The 20,204-nt window shown below is 44.6% G+C and overlaps 1 protein-coding gene across 6 annotated transcripts in view; it reads right to left on the bottom strand.

Moving 5' to 3' along the window:
* Positions 1-20,204, bottom strand: part of CRTC1 (CREB regulated transcription coactivator 1) — a 1,230,699-nt gene that overhangs the window by 224,469 nt on the left and 986,026 nt on the right. For 3 of the 6 annotated variants that reach the window (XM_069649310.1, XM_069649312.1, XM_069649316.1), the window contains one exon: positions 10,691-10,801. The exons of the other annotated variants lie outside the window; for them this stretch is intronic. In XM_069649310.1, coding sequence (XP_069505411.1) covers positions 10,691-10,801 — 111 coding nt within the window. The remainder of the gene's footprint in view (positions 1-10,690; positions 10,802-20,204) is intronic. 6 annotated transcript variants of the gene reach the window in all.

The raw sequence follows: 20,204 nt of genomic DNA, 5'->3' as shown, positions 1-20,204 counted from the left end.
ATGGTATTCTATGTTCTTGCCAAAGAAGGTCTCGGTCATCAAAGAGCATATAGAGGATCTGTACCTTGACCTCTGGCCTGAAGTTTGTCATCCAGGCTCGTACTGCACCATGGACCAATTGTCCGACGCCTTTTGCAGCAAAGTCTACAGCTGAATAGATGGCATGGTCCGACGTCTTCATCTTCCAACAATGGCTTGCTCTTCGTCCTGCAGCTTAGTTGGTAAGTGGTCCATACAAATATTCATTTTATGCCAACAAACCCGGTCGTACCATGCGGTCCACGCCAGAGCATTGGCTGTCCCAAGTTTGAGAGATGCAGAAACCTTGCATGCTTTAGCTTCCAGCTTACCACCCTATACCCGGAGGGGGAGGATGGTTCTGCAACTTTCTTCTGACAGCCACTGTGATGAACGAATATGGCTTTGGGAGTCCTCTTAATAAAGAAGAGCAGTATCTGGGGGCTTGTATTATTTTTTTCTCGGGTCTTGCTGTGATGGCTCGCGTTGATATTGGGGTTCTCAAAATGGTCTCCCTGTGTCCCATAATGTACTTGAAATGGGTATTGTAAGTAGACCTATGCCTTCTTTTGTCTACTGTCATAAAAGATGGACTTCTCTTCTGAGGTCACCTTTAAGTTGACAATGGAGGGGCCTTTGAAATCATGTGGATAGAGGATATCGTCCAAGCAGTCGTGCTTTTTGTTTTAGAGAGGACATTAATACTCCCTTTCGTCCACTTCATCTGCTGGGGAGTTCTACAGAATTTCTCCTCCGAGCTCCTGAACTAGTTCCCTGTCTGAGAAGTCATGATAGTCATCCCCCATAGTGCCCACCCAAGAGTTGGGGCTCCTCCAAGAGATTGTGGGGTTGCAAATATGAGTGAATCTATTTGGTTGAACTTGTTGGTGAAGGCCTGCTTGGGGGTCCCAATCTTCTCTGAAGCGCGAGTCTGAATTGACTGATGGAAGTCATCACTGCCTTCTCTGAAACTGATAAAATACTATGCACGAACTGCATTAAACTTGGTTAGAATGGGTCAACTGAGGAGTCAGCAGGCTTTGGATGTATTGGCCAATCTGGGCCGTCTCCCTTCAGTACCACAAGAGGCAGCTCTTGCTCACGTTCTGAGAAGTCTGATTTTTCCTGGAGGATCACATTTGGCAGATCTGCTATTTCTTCAATGGTTGATTGAGTGACACCTCCATGCCCCCCAGCTACATAGACTAGAGGGCATCCGTGGACGGCGCAGGGGAAGGTAGCTTTACCGTGAGCATTTACTGAAGTAGTGCCACTGATAGGGGTGTTGATGAGTCTGCAGTTGAGTTAGGTTTCCTTGTCGATGACTCAGACTGTTGCTCCATCGACCAGCTCACACTACTTGCATTCCTTTGTTGTAGACTCTATAGATGAGCGCTGCGTTAACTACTTCTGCATCGTGGATGGTAGCCCGTCAACGGTACAACAGATTCGCCTAGGAAGTGACATGTTTTTATGTCCATAGACTACTTCGTAGGGCTGGACTCATGAACGAGCAGGTTCTGACCATTTGCACCGTAGACAAAAGACATTGTATACCACTTTATTGCACACTGTCAGGTGATGGCCTCATTGACGACCAAGAGGCTTTCTCAGCCGATAGTCCTATTCATGAAGAGCTTTTTGGGGACATTGTGGTCTCCTTTGGGGTGTCTGCAGTTTGTAACTAGAGGTGCAGCCCTTTCTACTGAGGAAGCCCTCCTTTTGTGAGAAGTGTGCATCTCACATTTCTTGGAGTGTGAAGAAGCAAGAGTTCTGCTGGACTCCACTTTTATGTTACCCTTTCTACAATTAATGGCTGGTGGCAGTGGTTTACGTTTAACTACCATTGTATGTTTACACTGCGGGCTGCCTTCGCAGCTGCAGTAAGGCATCCACGGGTGCCCATTTTGTCAAAGTGTGACCGGTGTTTTATCGCCATTTCTTGCTGGAAAGATCCTTCTTGAGATTTACTCTGCGCGCCAAACCAGGTGTGGTCCCTTTGTTTGTTTCGTCTTTGGCGGGATTCAAGAGTGAAGCCCGCCTCTGGCTCCAGTATGTCTGGCAGGGACAGAAGTGAGGGAGGTGCCCAAAACTCCCTGTGCTTAATCCCCTTGGTTACAGAAATGCACCCAAAGCTGATTGGCCGCCTGGCTGTCCAGCAAGGACAGCCACCCTGCTGTGTGATTGACAGCTAGGCTGGAATGAAGGGGAGAAACCTGCATAAAAGGCAAGGCTTTTTGGCTTGGAAGGCAGAGTCGACCAGTGGACGAAGGAACCTGAAGAAAAACTTGGAAGAGATGCCTGCAACTCCTGGACTGTTGGTTTGCCCGATGAAGCCCTGCTGCTGTGCTGAAGCTCAGAATTCGCCTCGACTAGAGAAGCCCTGCAGGACGACTTCTCCCATTGAGTTAGTGGGACCAATCAACTCCAAAGTGAACTCGTTTGGCCATCCTCACGGAGCTGGCTGTACTTCCACTGCTGCTGGAATCAAAGTGCCAGGGAGAGGAACACCAAATGGAGTGCATCACTTTTAAGACAGACCCGAGCTGCTAGAAGATCCTACGGACTCTCAGTAAGCAGGATTGACCAAGCCTGAGCCACCTCAACAGTGTGCTGGATCCCAGAAGCGAGGAAAGTCCAGAGTGGTATCCATGAGACCGCAGTGGTGCTATTTGCTGAGACGCGAGGAGCTGAAACCGCGAATTGCTGCTGAATAGAAGTTGGTCCTTTTCTGTCGCCGACCGTCCTGATGTATTGCAGGAGTCCCTAGAAGTCCTCCCTCTTGTCCCCACGACTGAGGCACCGGAACAACCGGATCTGCAGAGCCACACAGGAACAGAAGCCAGCTGGAAACATTTCTTCTAACCAAAGGTACTGTACAGTTTGAGTTGACTTACCTCTTGTTGTTGTAGTCTTACTTGATCTCAGTTGAGACTGGTCTTGGTTTCTTCTGTAGAGTTGCTTGCATCTTCTACCTCTCGCAAGCCTCCCAGATTGTGACCCTACTTTGATTCTACTTTTTCTACAAAGACTTCTAAAACATTGTGCAAGACATGTACTCATCTGCAAGAAGTGCTTCAGCTCACCTACACTTTTGCCCAATTGACAGTGGCTGGCCTGGCTCCCTGAATGACTTCTCTCCTCTGCTTGTGTCTTACCTTCCCGCCAGGAAAGGGTTAAATTACTTTGCATGTGGTGGGGGGGGGGGGGGGCGGTGGGTTCACAAGTACTTACCTGCTTCAGAATATTTGTGCGATCTCTTGTTTTATTTTGAAATCTCTAACACTCATCTCAGTACTGTTCCAAATATACCAGTGATCCATTAATGTCCAAAGTGTCCTAGTTATTTAAGTCACCAGAGGGTGTAGGAAGTGTGTATCATCCCAAATGGGGATTTGCTGATGTAGAGAAACTAAGTGTGTATTTTGGAGTGCATTTGTGTGTTGCTATTATATTGCCCCTTCTGAAGAAGGCTTATTCAAACTGAATTAAATTAATAATTGTTTCATCAAGAAACCTTGAGTTTAAGTGTTTATTTGGATGCTTGTCACTGTGAATCTCTGTGCGACTCCCCTACTGCTCACATTGACCCCTCTTGAGATGAGCCTGGCTGCTCAGCTACACTACCAACCTGTGTAGAACAGACTTATACCAAAGGTTGGTTTCCCATTGCCAGGTCAAAGTTGGTTTAGTACACCCAAAGGGTACTGCTCCAAATGTTACCTAACATTTTGCATGTCTCCTGAGATCGGTCTTCCTCTGCCATGCTGATCTCATGTGCGAAAACAATGTGTTTACAGTCTAGGACTTAGCTCTTCAGGACACAGGGCGAATGTGCAGCAGGTAGAGTTGAATCGACTGAGGCAAATGTTGCCAAACAAATCATGTGAATGGTAAATATATTTAGAAAAGCAAGAGCAAAGACTTCATAAGACTTGCTGTGAAGAATCTGAAAATTGCCGTTATGGGTGGAGCCAAGGCTATGTCCGCCTCATTGGTTTAGGCAAACTGCTTTCAAACCACAGAGAGAATTTACCTTTGTAGGCTTTCCACCTTATTCTTGGTCATTGTATTCCCTTGTTTTTTGTTATATTACATTGGAGTCCCAGTCTGACAAAGAATATTCTGAACATTGAATGCAGGTGGCGAGTATGGGATGTAGGCACAATGGAGAAAATCTCAATATCACATTTTGTAGTATGTAGTCTCCACTGATTGACTTTGCAAAATAGAGCAAAGGTTTCATAGGTAACAAATATGAGGAGAAGATCTACCTTTGATTAGAGAAAGAGGATCATTGACCAAGTTCGGGTCTGAAACACTCGGTAGGAAATATAGCTAACTGCCTGATAGAATGCCATATGCCCAGAGTGAGGCAAAGTAGTGCCCTTGAAAATATACAAGTGGAATTTATTTGTTTAGATGTTTAGGATTGTCTCGATTTAGGACTCCTAAGCAGATTTGATCTGAATCAAAATTAACTATCCAACTTGCCTCCATGTTCACAGTTTACTGTGACTATTTTGTATGCAAAATCAAAAATTAAAAATAATGCTCTTTAAAAAAAAATAACAAAAAAAAGATGTGCAAGGCAATGGTATTGATGACATGCCCAAGAGTGGTGGTGGGGGGATTTCACGCAAGAATGAAATCCCACTAGAACCTGGATCTACCATGAAGACCTATGGCAGTGTATAAATGGCTCTGGGAGAAGCTGGCCTTGACAGAGGGCCCATGAGTGGGTTGGTTCAGAATAAGACTTATATTGGTGCACATGTGTCTATGAGGCAACCACAATAGTAGTATTGCAGGTCTCGGAAAAAGAATTTCAATGTGAGGAATTTCAGTCAGCATGCATAATGGATAATAGTGTGCAACTGAAATCGTAAGAAATTGAGATTACTTGAAGAGTAAGTAGTGCAACATACTATTGTCTCCATTCAAATAAAGCATAAAGGTTCAGTTGAACCTGTTAATAGGGTAGTTAGGGAGTTTTTGCACAACCCTCTGGTGAGGGCTGTGGAATCAGCTGTTCCAACCAAAAGGCATGGCCAGATCTCTAAGGTCATAGCAGTGGCAGAGCAGTCTGGTTTAACTTCAGGGGAAGGATAGCTGTTATGAAAAACACAGTAAAGCAAAGAAAAAACTCACACTGGTGTACTGAAAATACACACTTATCAATTGTCACAGAATAGCTAGCAAGCAAAAATAACTACTAGAAGTGAAACAACTAGCCACACAGTGAATGTAAAAAACAAAAAACAGTAAATGTCAATTTAAACTTTACTCACTCATACTAATATTTAATCTCGTTATTTGGGGATGGCATAGTACACAGTCACACAAGGGGTGGGAAGAAAAGGGTAACCAAAGATAATAAAGAGTGATAAAACGTTACCAGGCATCCAAATGGCAAAACTGAACACCATCACCAATGCTAAACCTCTAGATTACACATAGCATTATGATCAATACAAATGGGCAACAAATTCAATGTAGGACGGAGGTGGGGTGCACACTTGAGAACGAGAGGCCAGCAAACCTTACAGTACGTTTAGTCTCACAGCACCAACTCACCTACACCACTAAATACAGTAGTGCTTTATAGTAATACATTGCATCAAGAAAGTTCTCATAGGAAGGAGTGCAATGCAAGCTTTCATAAATATGTATACAACATCTGTGCCACATGTTCATGGCTCGAAATTGAGGGACGCTGGGAGCTTTTTAGCTCCTGCTTGTAGCCTAGAAGAGCCTGGTGAGCCCGACACTAGCAGCTACCAAGAGATAAGTGTGGCTCCCCATGCCTAGATCTATATGGATTAACCACTGCATTTGGGACAATATTTAAATAAAAATCAGGGCACACCTATATGACATGACATTTTAAAGAATAGAGGGGCCTCATTACAAGGTTAGCAGTGCAGGAAGAAAGTGGTGGTAATTTTGTTACCAAAACCTTTCCTGCACTGCTTAATCATAATTGTCGGATTTACCACTGGTGGTATTACAGCTGGCGGTCATTCTGTCGATTTTTGGAAAAGTGGAGGATTCACCTCCAGCTTGTTGCTGAGATATATCCTCCACTTTACCTAAAAAATAATAAAATAAAAAAATTATAAAAAAGTAAACAGATTTACCGAGCAGAATTCCACCGGCAGTAAACCTACAAAAAACCCAATGGAGTCCTCTGGATTGCAAAAATGGGGAATTACCACCACTTGTAATTCTGTGCTAACTCCACAGAACCAAGTGGCGTTAACGGTAATTACATTTGGCAGTATTTTGACAGAGTACCGGCAGAATACTGCCAAACTTGTAATGCGGTCTAATGAGTCAAATAATGGACAATACGATACGTTTGCACCTTATGGGAAATAGATTTATGGAATGCTATGCATTAGCTCCTCATTCTCCAGTTGTAGTTCCTGTTCACTGAAGGATAGCCAGGACCTGCTTTTAGCTCCTGGTTATCCAATCTTAATTTCGATCCCTTATGTTACAATGCTAGTCTTAGCCCTAGAAATTCAAGGACACAAGGGAGCCCAGGAAGAACGTCCAGAGGCAGACAAGTACCTAAAGAATCACTTTGGGTGTGAAAGTTCCCACTTGTATTAAACAGGTCAAGGTCAATTGGAACTGCCCGGGTAAAGGGAAAATAAAGGTAGGTACCAGCCTACTACACATCTGCAGATAATGCAGCAATCAACCCCAAAGGACACCAGAGACCACCTCACAAAGAGCTCCAGTGCTAGATTCTCGAACCAGCAGCATCATCACCAAGAGTATGAAAAGATAGCAGAATTCGGCCCACTGGATATCTTTGGCAAAATGCAGTTGAAGGGCACCTGCTGAGTTCTTTGACCATGGGGACCTTTAAGTGCAAGTATTAAGGATAACCCAACAGTCTGGAGGTAAGCAATCACAGGCATGATATATGATATGGCATTTATAATGCGGCGATACACAAGTGTTTCAAGGCGCGACGAGGCAAGGGGGGGGGGGGGGCAAAGGGAGGATAGACAACGATCCTACTAGTCCAGGTGTCATTCTGATCGCGCAAGTGCATGGGAAGGGGGGAAAGGAAAAGTGCACAGGGGGAAGTAAGGGGGGGAAGTGCAGTACATGGGAAATGGAATAAATATGACACAAACAGCCAGCTAGTGGTAAGTGCAAGGAAGTGCAGATGTAAGTGCTAGTAAGGGGACTGAAGGGATACAGAAAAAACTGTCCCCAAGTGTCGGGGTTGCCAGGGAGGCAGTGCAGGTGGGTAATTGACGGGGCCTGGGCCAGAGATCAAAAAGGGTGGCCAGGTAACAAGTGCAATTTCGGTCAGGAATTCAGCAAGGGAGGAGAGGAGAGAAAGCAGAAGCAAAGAGGAAGGCTTTGAGGTGTTTCCGGAACCGGAGATGGTTCTCCTCAAGTTTCAGGGAGGCAGGAAGGCTGTTCCAGAGAGAGAGACCCTTGCTGAAGAGTGATCTGCCACCAACTCGTTGCTTGGAGAAGCGACTGACCCTAAGGGAGTTGGAGGGAGATGAGCGAAGAGCTCGAGAAGGGAGATATTTAGGAAGAGAGAGTTGAAGGTATTTCGGTCCCAGACCCCAGAAGGCCTTGTGTACAATGCAGAGGGTTTTGAACTTAATCATCGCAGCCACTGGGAGCCAGTGCAGAGATTTCAGTCCTGGAGAGATACGATCCCTGGCCTTGAGGCCAAGGACAAGTCTCGCAGTCCTGTTCTGGATAAGTTGCAGAGGGCGGAGTGTAGAGGCAGGCAGATTTAGAAAGAGGCTGTTACAGTAGTCCAGCTTGGAGAGGACCAGGGCTCTGGAGACAGTGAGCTTCTGGAGGAAGGAGAAAGGAGTAATACCTCTAAGGAGGTGCAGTTGGTAGTGTGACTTCTTAGAGACGTCAGAGATGTGAGGGGAGAAGGAGAGTGCAGAGTTGAAGATGACCCCATGGTTCCCAAACAGATGGTTCAGGGAAAGCCAATGGGTCAGTGCTGTTTTCAGATGTGTTTAAAGAATCTTGTCACCCAGGAATTCTGGACAAACAATGGAAAAAAAAGTGTAATCACAATTCACAGGTGTTGGCCTCATCAACCAGAAGCGAAAGACAGAAAATAGCCCCAGGAAGATGGAAGAACCCAGCAACACCGATTCCTACATTTCAAAGGAAAATAAGAGAAGAGCACCATCAGAAAACAGTCCCACGATGAAGACTATGGTCAGGTGATGCAGGATGTGCATGCCAACTAATAGGAGAAGCAAGTATTGGGGTCCCAATATCCTTATAGGCGACAGCATCTTTCTACATGAGGGATGTCCCGATACCAAAAATTCAAACAGGGGCTTATGCAGAGAGACTTGTCCAGCCAGAATGGCTGATGATCAGCATAAGCTTTTTGGCACCAAAAATCTGCACAGCAGGTAAGCAAACCTGCAGCGTTCTCCGAAAAATCCAGTACCAATGACGGTAGAATCTGGGTCTAGTCTAGATAATCTTACCTATTCATGGGCAGGGCAAAAATAGCCCTCTAATCAAGCCTAACAAAGGTTTTGGCCAACGGCCAATCAAGTTGGCCTCAAAAACTGCAAAATATTGAAGGTGTGTAACAAAGGGTCCGTGTCTGGTCTAAACTAGTCAAAACCACTTCAGTAGAAGTTGTTTTATCCACAAAAAGGTCACCAATGTATAAACCCAAAGGAAGAAGTAAAGATTTGAGGTACCTAAATAGACAGCAGAGCCCCGAACAGAATTCGGCCATAAAAGTGTTTAAGTGGACGATTTAGATGACTTGGACTTCCAGGTTGGAACAAAATATTTTCCTGATAGAAATGTGGGCCAGTCGCACAACCATACAATTTAACAAGTGGGGCTACACATTATTTTTTTAGCAAGGAAGGGGATATACCAGTTTGCGAACTTGTGTCGGAATGCTGGGAGCATATGGGAACCTGGAAGTAAACACAGACCTGTTGAGATGTGTGGAGGAGTGCTAACATTGGTCAAAGAAAAGGTTTCATGCTAAGACATGGTGGTATGTTTAAACAAAGTAACTGGTTAAGAATAAAGAATCAAACATTTCTGAGACAAGGGGGCTCAAACCTGTCAGAGGTAAGGAGAAAGGCATATTTGATTGCATCTGTGCTGTTTGAGGACAGAGCCAAGTGGACTAATAGTCAGGTTGTGAGTTGTTAAAGAGTGAAGTTTGGTGATGAAAACCAATCCTTAGAGTGTGAGACTGCTTGAAGTGGGTGAAGAGGGTGGCCTCAAAGATGAGAATGGTGCAGTGGTGGCACAGGGCTATGCAGGAATGAGTCGTCCCTGCGATGTACAGGGAAACCCAACTCACAAAAGCACAGTTAGGTCCACTGCATTTCAAGGACTGTCATGGGGTGATTGTTTTATTTTTAGGGGTGGGGATGTGGGGGATAGTATACACTCCTCGGATGTGGGGGTGGAATGTGGAACGGGAGGGCTTAGCAGGTGTGATGGTTTGAGAGAGAGAGACAGTGTGACTGAGTGCCTTATGTCCTATATATCGTGCATGTTAACTGGAGCCAGTTCTAAATCCAGAAATTCCCAGAGGGACATTGAACAAGTATGCTGAAGTCTGAGCACGAGTGGATCCCAACTCTCTTCTGCAGTTTAGTCCAGAAGTCTGGCCTTTTTTTCAATTAACCCCTGTTTGCAAATAGCATTGAATAGTTATTCAGAAGCCAGTGCAGCAATCTCAGTGCTGGTGTAAATCTGGCTGCCCTGTTCAGATCCAGTTGCAATTTTTTGGTGGAGAATATAGAAAGGCTCAGGAAAATCTTACAGTAGACAAGTTTGCTCAGGACAAGTCCTTGAAAAAGCTGTACTTTGTCTTGAAGTTGTTGAAAAATAGCATGTTTTAATATGCAGAGTTTTAAGTGATTGGACAAGATTGTAAAGGCTCAAAAGAAGTAACCATCAAGGGCAAGTACCACATTAAGGTCCCACTGCAGAACCAAGGGAGTCTGAGCAAAAGGAATTACTAAACCTTTTTAAAAAAAAGATACTGAACAATGATTCGTAGGGTAAAATACCACTTCAAAACTAATAAGGCAATCAAATACTCACCATGCCAAAGTGAAGTGCTGCCTTACAACAGGAAATACATTAATGGGACACCCCCCAATTGCCATATATTCCTTGCAGAACAAAATGAAAATCCTGTGCCATCTGCAAGCATGAGGACAAGCTAACTTACCTGTAACTACAGTTTTCCAGTATCGCTAGTCTTTCATAGATTCACATGCTGTTGAACATTCCCTTTTAACGGGTAGGCAATCCTTGGCACATTGAAGAAGCAGTTTCAAAAGACAAGAAATTGCACTCACTTTATTCTATTACTCATTTGCAATAATTTGCCGAAGACCATAACCCCCCTCCCCTCACTCCCCCACCCCTGGAGATCATCTTCAGATTCTTTTAGCACATGGAAAGTCCTGTATTAAGCCTCATGCAGGTTTGGAAGGGAGGAATGCATGTGAATCTATGAAAGATACCAATGGTGGAGAAAAGTAGTTACAGGTAAGTAACATTTTCCTTCTCCAGCATTGGATATTTCAGATTCAAATGCTGTTGAATAGATTACAAAACAGTAAATAACCACCAACAGACCGGTAGAATAATAAGAAAGGCTTACCTCAAAAGAACAGACTTCGCAGGACTGCTCGCCTGACACTGGATTCCACAACCATCTTTTTGTCGATGCAGTAAAATTGCACAAAGGTATGCAGGGATCTCCATGTTGCCACTGTGAGACAGGCATGGTATCAGTAGGTTGACACAGACACAAAAGAACAGTTTAGAAAACCTTTATTTTATTTTTAAAAAAGTGGTTGGAGACTCCCTGACTGGCCCTATCTCTAAATGGGGAAAAGTCTTGACCATTAAACTAAGTCAAAAGGAAGTCCAGGTCAGTCAGTCAAACAAAGGAAAAGTGTCAAACTTATACTTGCCCTCACGTTTCACAATAACCAAGTGTGGGAAAATGTATGAAAATAAAGAGTATCAAAAGAATGTCAGAATGGCAATGAAAGTGGCTCACCACTCCCTTCCCCAATTTCGGTTCACTGGGGTTCTTACAAAGTTACAAGTTCCTTCAAGATGGATAGTATGCACAGTTCAAAGATTGCCCATAAATCTGTTAGGCTTCCCTCGCCTATTTCAATGTCAGTTCAACATGCATCACAGTTCTCCTCAATGGATTCTTTCGGGCATTCCTCACTCGGCTTCACAATTCTCAAAAACAGATATTCGCAAAGTTCCTTCTTAGTTACTTTCACAGGCTGCCCTTGCCTGTCTTTCGAATACTTCGACATGGCTAAACAGCTCTGCTTTACAGAGCTTCAGGAGAACTCCCTTTCCCAACCTTTGTACTTCTCTTTCACAATGTTCACCTGTCGGAGAAAGTCGCAACCGCATAGTATTATCATCCCCATGCATGACCACTCCGACAGCAGGGTCCTGATCATCACCTTGCCATAGACTTTTGTGACAGCACTGTATTCTCACCCATATGCGTGACCACTCTAACAGGGTTGACTTTTCAATGTCTGTGCCTCTTGCACTTGGTTTCACAGAACGGGCCCTCAAGCACTCTGTTCCTTATTTCACAAAGGCATATAGTTTATTCGGATGGGCCCACAGCCACACTGTTCCTCGTTTCACAAAAAGAAATCAATTCATTTTCACATTAGCCTTTCGGGATCTCTGCATGCTCTCTTTCCCTCGTGCCCTTTCCTTCAATGGCTTTCAACACATTTTGCTTTCATTGTTTACTGTTCTGTTATCTTTTAGGAAGTGTTTACCAATGTGCCTTCTCAGACGGCACTGCTCCGTTACTTTGTTTCTCATCGGCTCCCTCAACGCCTAAATACATTCAAGATTTCACTTCAATGTTTTTATCTTCAACGTGTAGCCTTGCATGCAACAATGTAGCTTTTCTTGCATGCTTAAATCTTTCCTTTGTTGCTTTAATTTTTAATCTTCCTGTTTCTCAAGTTGCAAGTCCCATAATTGCTTTCATCTTTGTCTTTATTTCAACAATTAGATTTTGCGGCCACTTCGCCAGCTCCCCCTCAGCAGCATCGTTTCCTTTCAGCGTTCTTGGGAGATTCAATTTGTCACAATGTTTCCCTCTTGTGCTGCTCGCACGCTTTCTTTCTTTACTGTTTCAACTTCATATGCGCACCTGGTTTCACTCCACATTAAAAACTCACCGGTCAATGCTCTCTTGGGATTCTACTTCAGTCCGCGTTGGGACAGTGTCTCTTCCGCTGCCTATTCAGACACCTGGGCTTCAATACCTTACCCAGGGAAACAAGCACTTCGCGGAACATGGCGAGCAGGCTAGAATCTGCCTTTCTCTGGCTCTCGGAAGAGACAGCTCCCGAGTTGCGCTGCAGCCCCTCACGCATACTGGGCCAGCCCTTCGCCACTCTTCTCTCCTCTAGACACTCCTGCATTCTTCTGCAGCTTCCCGCTTCTTGGCTCCCCCTGGTCCACACTGCATCCCAAGATCATTGCCCACCATTTTTACTTTGCTGGGCAGTTAAGCTTCAGGTGTTGGTGATTGAAATCCCATACCCGACTACACCTGGCCTTGTTAATGGGACATGGCCATAGAGTAGGTAGGGCTGCTTCAGTTTGTACCTTCCACTCTTCAATGTTATCCCTATGGGTAATCATCATTCCTGGTTGACTTCCTCGTCTCAGTACATGGGCAACTTAGAAGGCAAAGGCAATTATGGGAGTTGTAGTGTTCCCTAGGGATTGTGGGTAAATTGGGTAAAATACTGTCAGAAAAAGGGGAAAAACATGTTGTAGAAAACCAGATAATGTGCTTAATTCTCAATTCTCAGACGCCTTCTCTTTATCTCAGTACCGGTTGGAAATGGGGAGGGGGGAAACAGGACAGTAATGACAATATCTCAAAGGCTGAAGGAGAGTAGAGTGATGGATAACTGGAAAGGGGAGGATACCATGTCTCATCTAGGGTACTCCCATGAGAACAACTCCAGGTGATCCTAGCCAGGTGATCCTCTCTCGCTCAACCACCTCCAGGGTAGGAATCCAAAAGCGACAGCCCTTCCCTGGCCACCTGAATGGAGGAATCTCAGAGTCTGTATGGTAGAATAGCCCTTTACAAGTGTCCTAAAGCAGCAGCCCCATTAGAACGGTCACAGATGTGACAGATCAAGTTCAGTGCGCCTTTGGCCAGCCAGGAAGCAGTCTGCCTTTCCTGACATGGCAAAAAGCAATGCAAGATGACCACCATCTAGCAGTGGCCAAAGTGTAAAATAAAATGAAGTAGTAGAATGATGTTCCTCTGCCCCACCCCCTTATCTGCTCCCCCCACTTCCCCCATACTCACCATCAGCCCGACCACCAATTCATACCCCACTTTCCAGCAGTAAGGCCAGTATATGTTAGAGACCCCTTTACCCCAGCCCCTTGGTTCCTCCCCTTTTTTCATGTGTGTTTCTTGAAGAAATAGGACAAAAAGCTTAGTCCTTAAAAACTCCCTAGTTAGTAATGACAGTTTAAGTTGGTGGATTCACCCCCCATGCATTTAGGGATGCAAATGTTAACCCCCCCGTCACTCCCATCTTTCTGTTCACCTTTGGGTACACTGAGCAACAGTCATCGAATCTAGTTAGTACTCATAAGTCCGATAGAAGAGAAATGGATGGAACTACACGATGAGAAGGTATCATCCAATGAACAATGGCAAACGCAACGAGACAGGGACGACCACAGACCTGAAATTCAATTAACCCATTCAAGATTAGGATAACACCACCAATGACACTGCCAAGCAGCAAAGACAACCTCAAGCCTGGTAATCAGAACAAATGTCAGACTAGACAGAATTTCTCTAGGAGAACTAATGCACCAAACCTCTAGAATAAAGTCAGCTCAGCAGGCACTGGAAGGTAATCAGGAATAGGGGTCTCCCAACAGTCAGCACAAACACTCATACCGATATGCTTGCTCTCTCCTCTACACCAACAAACAATAGAATGCAGCTATACCCGTCAATCAATTTTGGCCTAGCTGTACACATACCTACACTCCATGTTATGTTATCTAAATTTATAGAGCGAAAGTTGCATTTTGGCGCTACACCAGCAAAAGGATCCACAATTTTATTCAGAGTCTAGAACAATAAGGTTTTAATAGAACAGCAAAATATTAGGTAATCGGAGCTGGCATGCAAAGAATGGGGCAGAGCATTCCAGGCTTTAGCAGCCACCACTGATAAGGCTCGACCACCCATACAGGATAGTCTGACCTGCATCACTGGGACCAGTAGGGCCGACTGAGAATGAAGGTGACGAGAGGGGACATACAGAGGAAACTTAGCTTGAAGATATTTCAGCCCCAACTTGTAAAAGGCACGATGGACAATGCACACAGATTTTTAAAAAATCTGCTTCTCAATAGGCAGCCAGTGAAGCTCAACCACTGACAGAATTCAGATGTCAAAGTAAACAACCTTGCTGCACACAGTCTACTGATCTCACAACCACTGCAGCACGCCTAGCATTAGAATGCAGCTACACACCAGGTAAACCGCACTGGCTGCACACACACTGAGTGCACCCAAGCACTATTTACTACCCTTCTTTCGCCACAGACCTGGACTCGGTCCCTGAGGGCGTTCAACCCACAGCGCATTGCGATCATATCAATGGTACATAAGGCACTATACAAATGCCCAATACCTGGGTCTTGCCTTTCCACCACTCCACCCCACAATGATGTATTTTACAACAGTTCTAGTAAAACTGAAGAAAAAACACTGGGAAAGAATATGCATTTAAATGGCCACCATTAATCAGTGGGTCACTGTCCCATTCGGCATGCAGCCTCCCATTCACTTCACTCACCATTTCAACCTTTTAAAGGGACATGTCCATGCCTATAGTCACAACCCCCCCCCCCACCATTACCTGCAAATACCACTGTGTCTACAGCAATTTGCAGATCGCTGACGATCTGGGCTTTCTGACTGCTTGGGAATGGGCTCTTCATGTTCCAAGCAGTCCACTGAATAAACACAGCCAATCCAGCACCTGCGAGATAGCGTAATTAGATGTGACACTGGATTGTTACTGGCAGGGCCCAAGTTCAAATTCCCAGCAGGGGAGAAGAAAAAATTAAAACAAAAATGTAAAACAGAGGGGGCCTTCCCTACAGTCGTGTAACGGTACTCCATGTCACAAAGTCCCTGAAAAGTAAGGGAACGTGGTACCCTTTAGTTCCCGCCCGTTTGACCTCTGCCATCTAGAGATGAGGCCTTTGAGATGCCTTTACTCTTACCATTGGGTCCAAACGCTACACATAGCTGAGTGGACTGGAGAACAACTTTAGTTCAGTCAGTACATCACTCGAAAGTGAAGAGAGTCCTCAAGTACTACAAAGAACTCCTCCAGGAGTGGTAGGCGCATTGAAGAGCGTGATGTGCACTTAGGTAAAATGAGGTTAAGAACCTTTGACATACATTTTGGGTTGGTCAGAAAGAGCACTCTGTCCCTCTAATAAATGTGAAATGGCAGTTGCGAAGACAATGCTTAAATCGCCCCAACCTCATGGCAGAGTTGATGGCATCCAAATGCTGCCTTCCAGGTAACAGAATTTGACATGAGCCTTTTGCATGGTCTCAAACGGAGGTCGCAATAGCTTTGACAGTTAATTATTCAATTTGTGATACGGGGCCACTGTGTGCACCAGAGGAAACAATCTGAACTCCTTTATGAGTCTTTGAGACCAAAGCTAAGGTGCAAGAGTGTAAAGGGAAAGTGCAGTCAGGTGCTCCCTTATGGAAGAGACCCAGCCCACTATTTTCTCAGAGGAGCAAGCAAGGAAGTATGCGCTGTGGTTGAGAGCAGAAAGGATTAATCTTGTTACTTGCCCACAAGTCCCGCTGTTTTTTCATGCTGTAACTTTTTTTGTTGGAGGGTATCTGATCCTCGATAATCCACCTATGCATTCTTGAGGGAGGTCAATGAGGTTGAACGCTAGGTCGTGATGTAAAATTTTGTTTCCTTTCCAGGATAACAATTTGTAAAGGGTTGCAAGCATGACCGGATGTGCCATTGACAGAGCCAGAAGCTTTGAGAATCAAATTTGCCTTGCTCAAGATGATACAATTAGAATGGCTGTTTGACTGCGTGAAGGACCACTGCGATTAGTGGAAGTAATCATGAATAAAGGAATTCGTCCAACTCGATTATGAACAAGTCTCCCAAACTCACCCATAGAGGGAGACTGGTGGCAAATTAATTCACTTGCAGTTTTGTTAGGCTGCAAACTGGTCAATGCCTGGGATTCCCAAGCTTAGAACATGAAAGCAATTTGGTCTTGGAGAAAATCCCAATCGTGTCAGGACCATTTTTCCATGCTCAGGAAGTAGGCGACTAAGCAGGTGAATGTGAGAGAAGATCTATTTCCACAGGGTTTGACCTTCAGTGGACAGGACTTGCAACCTCAGTCCCCCTAGTTTTGCGATGCAGAACATTGAAGTAGCGTAGTCGTAACACTCGCTATAGGATGTTCTTATCAGGCAACATCTAATTCAGGGGAACTTTCCACCCACCGCAAACCAGGTGCACACAATTTTCCTTTATTTAATGAAGTTCTTATTATGAATCTGGGACCCCCAATCTAATAACAGATTCTTTACTGCTTTTAACCCCTTTTGGGACAAGAAACACACAGGGTTGAACAAAAGGGCCATTTATAAACAAAATAGAAATAATTGAATTAGATTAAAGAAAATTAGTTTTTTCATTAAAGGACAATACATAATCAACACTAGTTTCTCCAGTTTCCAATGCAACAGATCGAGATGGAGACTGTAACTGTTAGGTGTGTGTGAGTGGTTAAAGCCGCTTTAAGTGGTCTCTGTGGCCAGAGCCAACAAGCGCGGCCTAACAAGCCCTGGAGATGTTGTGCGCTGGCGCCCGGACCATGTTTTCCTATGGGAACCACAAATCCCAGAGTTCCAAGTTGCTGCACACACAGCAGAGGTTCAAAAGGAGCGAGTCCTGCCCGTGTCAGGTGCTGGTAATATTGCCTGGTGAGGAACAGGCATATAGTGCTCATATAGGCTGCCTAGTCCGGAGATTGGAGTGGTGTGCAAGGAGGTTCAGGGGCAAGGAATTGTCATTGGATTACAGGATGTATTGCATGTCGCCTTTCCCATATTCCACCTTCCTATCCAATTAAGTACCCTCTCCCTCTTCCCAGTTTCCCTAATCTCCCCTTACCTACCCACACCGTCTCCCTAACCCTCTACCCTCCCCCACCCGAATTGGTTGCCACGGCTTGTCCTTTTAGTATCACATCAGGCAACTGTGTCAACCACAGTGAGAGGGTTGTACTCAATTCAGCTTCCGTTGTTAGGACGGAGCTGTGCGTCTCAAGCTTGACAGTAACACACCCATCACCATAGGTATCCATGCATTGAATTCACCCAGAGGACGCAGGCACCATGGATTAAGTGCATGAGAGTGGAGGGGGAAACTTTCATTTATGAAAAACACATTAGTTTATAATATCCCTGCCCACCTAATTCTCGCTACTTCCTTTTTATTCAAAATACCACCACACTTACTCAATAGACATGTCAGAATAGCAACAACATTTTAGACTCAATTGCAACAGCCTACTAGACTTTCATGTATGTAGGTGGCTTTTGAAAGTAAAGTATGTTCAATATGTACATAGGCTAGATTCCCTTCCGTGATGTTTCCATTTATTGTGTAAAAGCATACCTTTTCTCATTTTCAATGGGAAACTTTAAAACGTGAGAGAATGGGGAGCAACTAATCACCCTATTGTCTGGAACAACTTCGCCTCAACAACAGCATTCTATTTGATGGCCTATCCAGGAAGTGACTTTGATTGGCTTTGTCTAGGTATGCACACAGTGACATGTCACATGCTCTTCTGTGCTTGGACATTGCACAGAAAAGGAGTCAAAGGATCTCCCTGTATGCAGACCATAGGTACTATTTTATTGATCTATAATTCTGGAAGGACATACGCTTCTGAAATATTTACTTATTTCCCAGGATGCACAGTCAGTTGCTATACCCGCTCGCCTCAGTACTTACAAATAATATCTAATTCCATTTAAAGTATCACTCCCCTCAGGATTATTACCCTGTAAGATTATACTCTCATCTGAAATTCTTTTGGCTCGGTCACAGACAGGTGGGTACCCTCTTAAGGAACAGACCAATTCTTCCCCTCTAGGAACAGGTGGACATCAGTCAGCAAGATGGGATCAGCTTTCCTCCACTGCATGTCTTCTGTCTCTTCCACTGAAGGCCACGCTTTAACTCCTGCTAGGCCCAAAGTACAGTCTCTGTTAATAATCCATCAATGGGTTCAAAAGGAGAGCAATCCATTCCTCCTCCTTCCTGTTATTAATTCTTCTTTCTCTCCATCAGTCAGTGAGCGAGTGGCAGCGTCTTCCCTAAGAGAGTGTGTGTGCGTGTTATACAGCACAGTAACCCTACCTTTTGAGGTGTGTATACTTCCACAATTTAATTGGTCAGTTTATTTGATTGGACAGTGTTCCAAAAGCGACATCACAGTAGACATACCCCTTTGCAGTCATTGGGCATATTAATGACAGGGCAGTCTAACGAGAGTAACTTCTAAACCCAGTTCCCCTCCCATTTAATGTGATGTCATCTCAGGGATTTCTTGCATTAAATATTGCCATATTAGATAATGAATACCACAGAGATTACCACTTTACTGATTACCAGATTCCTCTCTCTGGCTCACGACAGGACCGATTGTTAATTACTTAGCTCATAATTTATTGATACTTTTCTATACAAATTATTTTTCCATCTCAGAGCAACAGGCTCGTCCCTGCGGATGCCGACATACGACACGAGCTTGCACCATAATACAAATTCACCTAATTTGCATAAGTAAAAATCACATTAGCAAAATCGTTTTGGCAGCCCTAAATACATACATGCCAACCCTCCCGATTTAGGCGGGAGACTCCCGATTTTTTAGTGAAAAATACTGCTATTTTTCACGTTCTCCCGCCTAAAATAATTTCCCTAATGTATTCCTATGGGGAAATTGTTGTCTCCCGAATTCTCTGCAGAAATCTCCCTCCCATGTGTCAGAATTTTGGCATGTATGTAAATAAAGCATCTCAAACTGAATCCTTCGGAAGTGAGGCTGAGTGTTTTGGTGTCTCCCAGCTGCTTTGTTTCTTGAGCACCTATTTGGCTGAGCTGACTGACGGCGAGAAGCAGAAGCAGGGCTCTGTTCAGCTCTACTGCCGAGTGGCATAAAGCATCCTCCTGCAAGCGGAGCGACGCAGAGTGAGGCTGAGTGTTTTGGTGGGTTGGCGGTCCGTTTGGAACATTGGGCCTGTTGGTCGCTGATTGTAAGGAAGAAGATTGTGCAAAATAAGTAAGGTACTGGCCCTGGTGTTGGACTGCATGTGTCAAAGGGTGCGGTAGTACCACACATAAAAAGCAGCAGTGAGCGGTGGAGGTGCAAGGCAGGACCGCTCTGTACTAAAATACTTTTCTTCTTTGTGCAGTACAGTCAGTTGGTCTTATTCTATGAGAGACTTTCATCGCTGCAAACTACGTATTAGCCTTTCTTTTTGACTTGTGAAGACTGTGGGGTGGGTTTCCTTCTTCTGTACCATTTGATCCACAGGCTCAATTGACATTATGGTTGGAACAGAACAGGAAAGGGGAGGGGACTTCATTTCTATATCAAATGCTGATCATCAATCTGGGTCCGTTAGGACTCTAGAGGACACAAGTGACCGGAACCATTGAGAAATGCAATATGTTACGAGAGACACTGTTTGACTCAGCTATATTGACCCTCCCAGAAGTACATCATTCATGTCGTTTTTGACATACGGGTCGAGGTTGTAGCAAAAACTCTCACCTGTAACATCATGGAGCCCCTCCCTGCTAATGAGCTCCCACCGCTTCCAAGTGGAAATACTATTAAAAAATCCATAACTAAGAATGTTTCGGTGGCTCTTTCGTCTGAGCATTTGTGCAATTTGGATTCCAGCAAGTCGCATTGTTGAAGTTTCCAATCATAGCCCGGCAGAAGGCAGTGGGGAACATCAAGAAAAGCAAACT

The sequence above is a fragment of the Ambystoma mexicanum genome, chromosome 1p (genome assembly GCF_040938575.1).
Source record: "Ambystoma mexicanum isolate Mex_15411 chromosome 1p, UKY_AmexF1_1, whole genome shotgun sequence".
NCBI classification, from domain to species: Eukaryota; Metazoa; Chordata; class Amphibia; order Caudata; family Ambystomatidae; genus Ambystoma; species Ambystoma mexicanum.
Note: the sequence above shows the minus strand (reverse complement) of the source record. Positions and strands in the feature narration are given on the sequence as shown.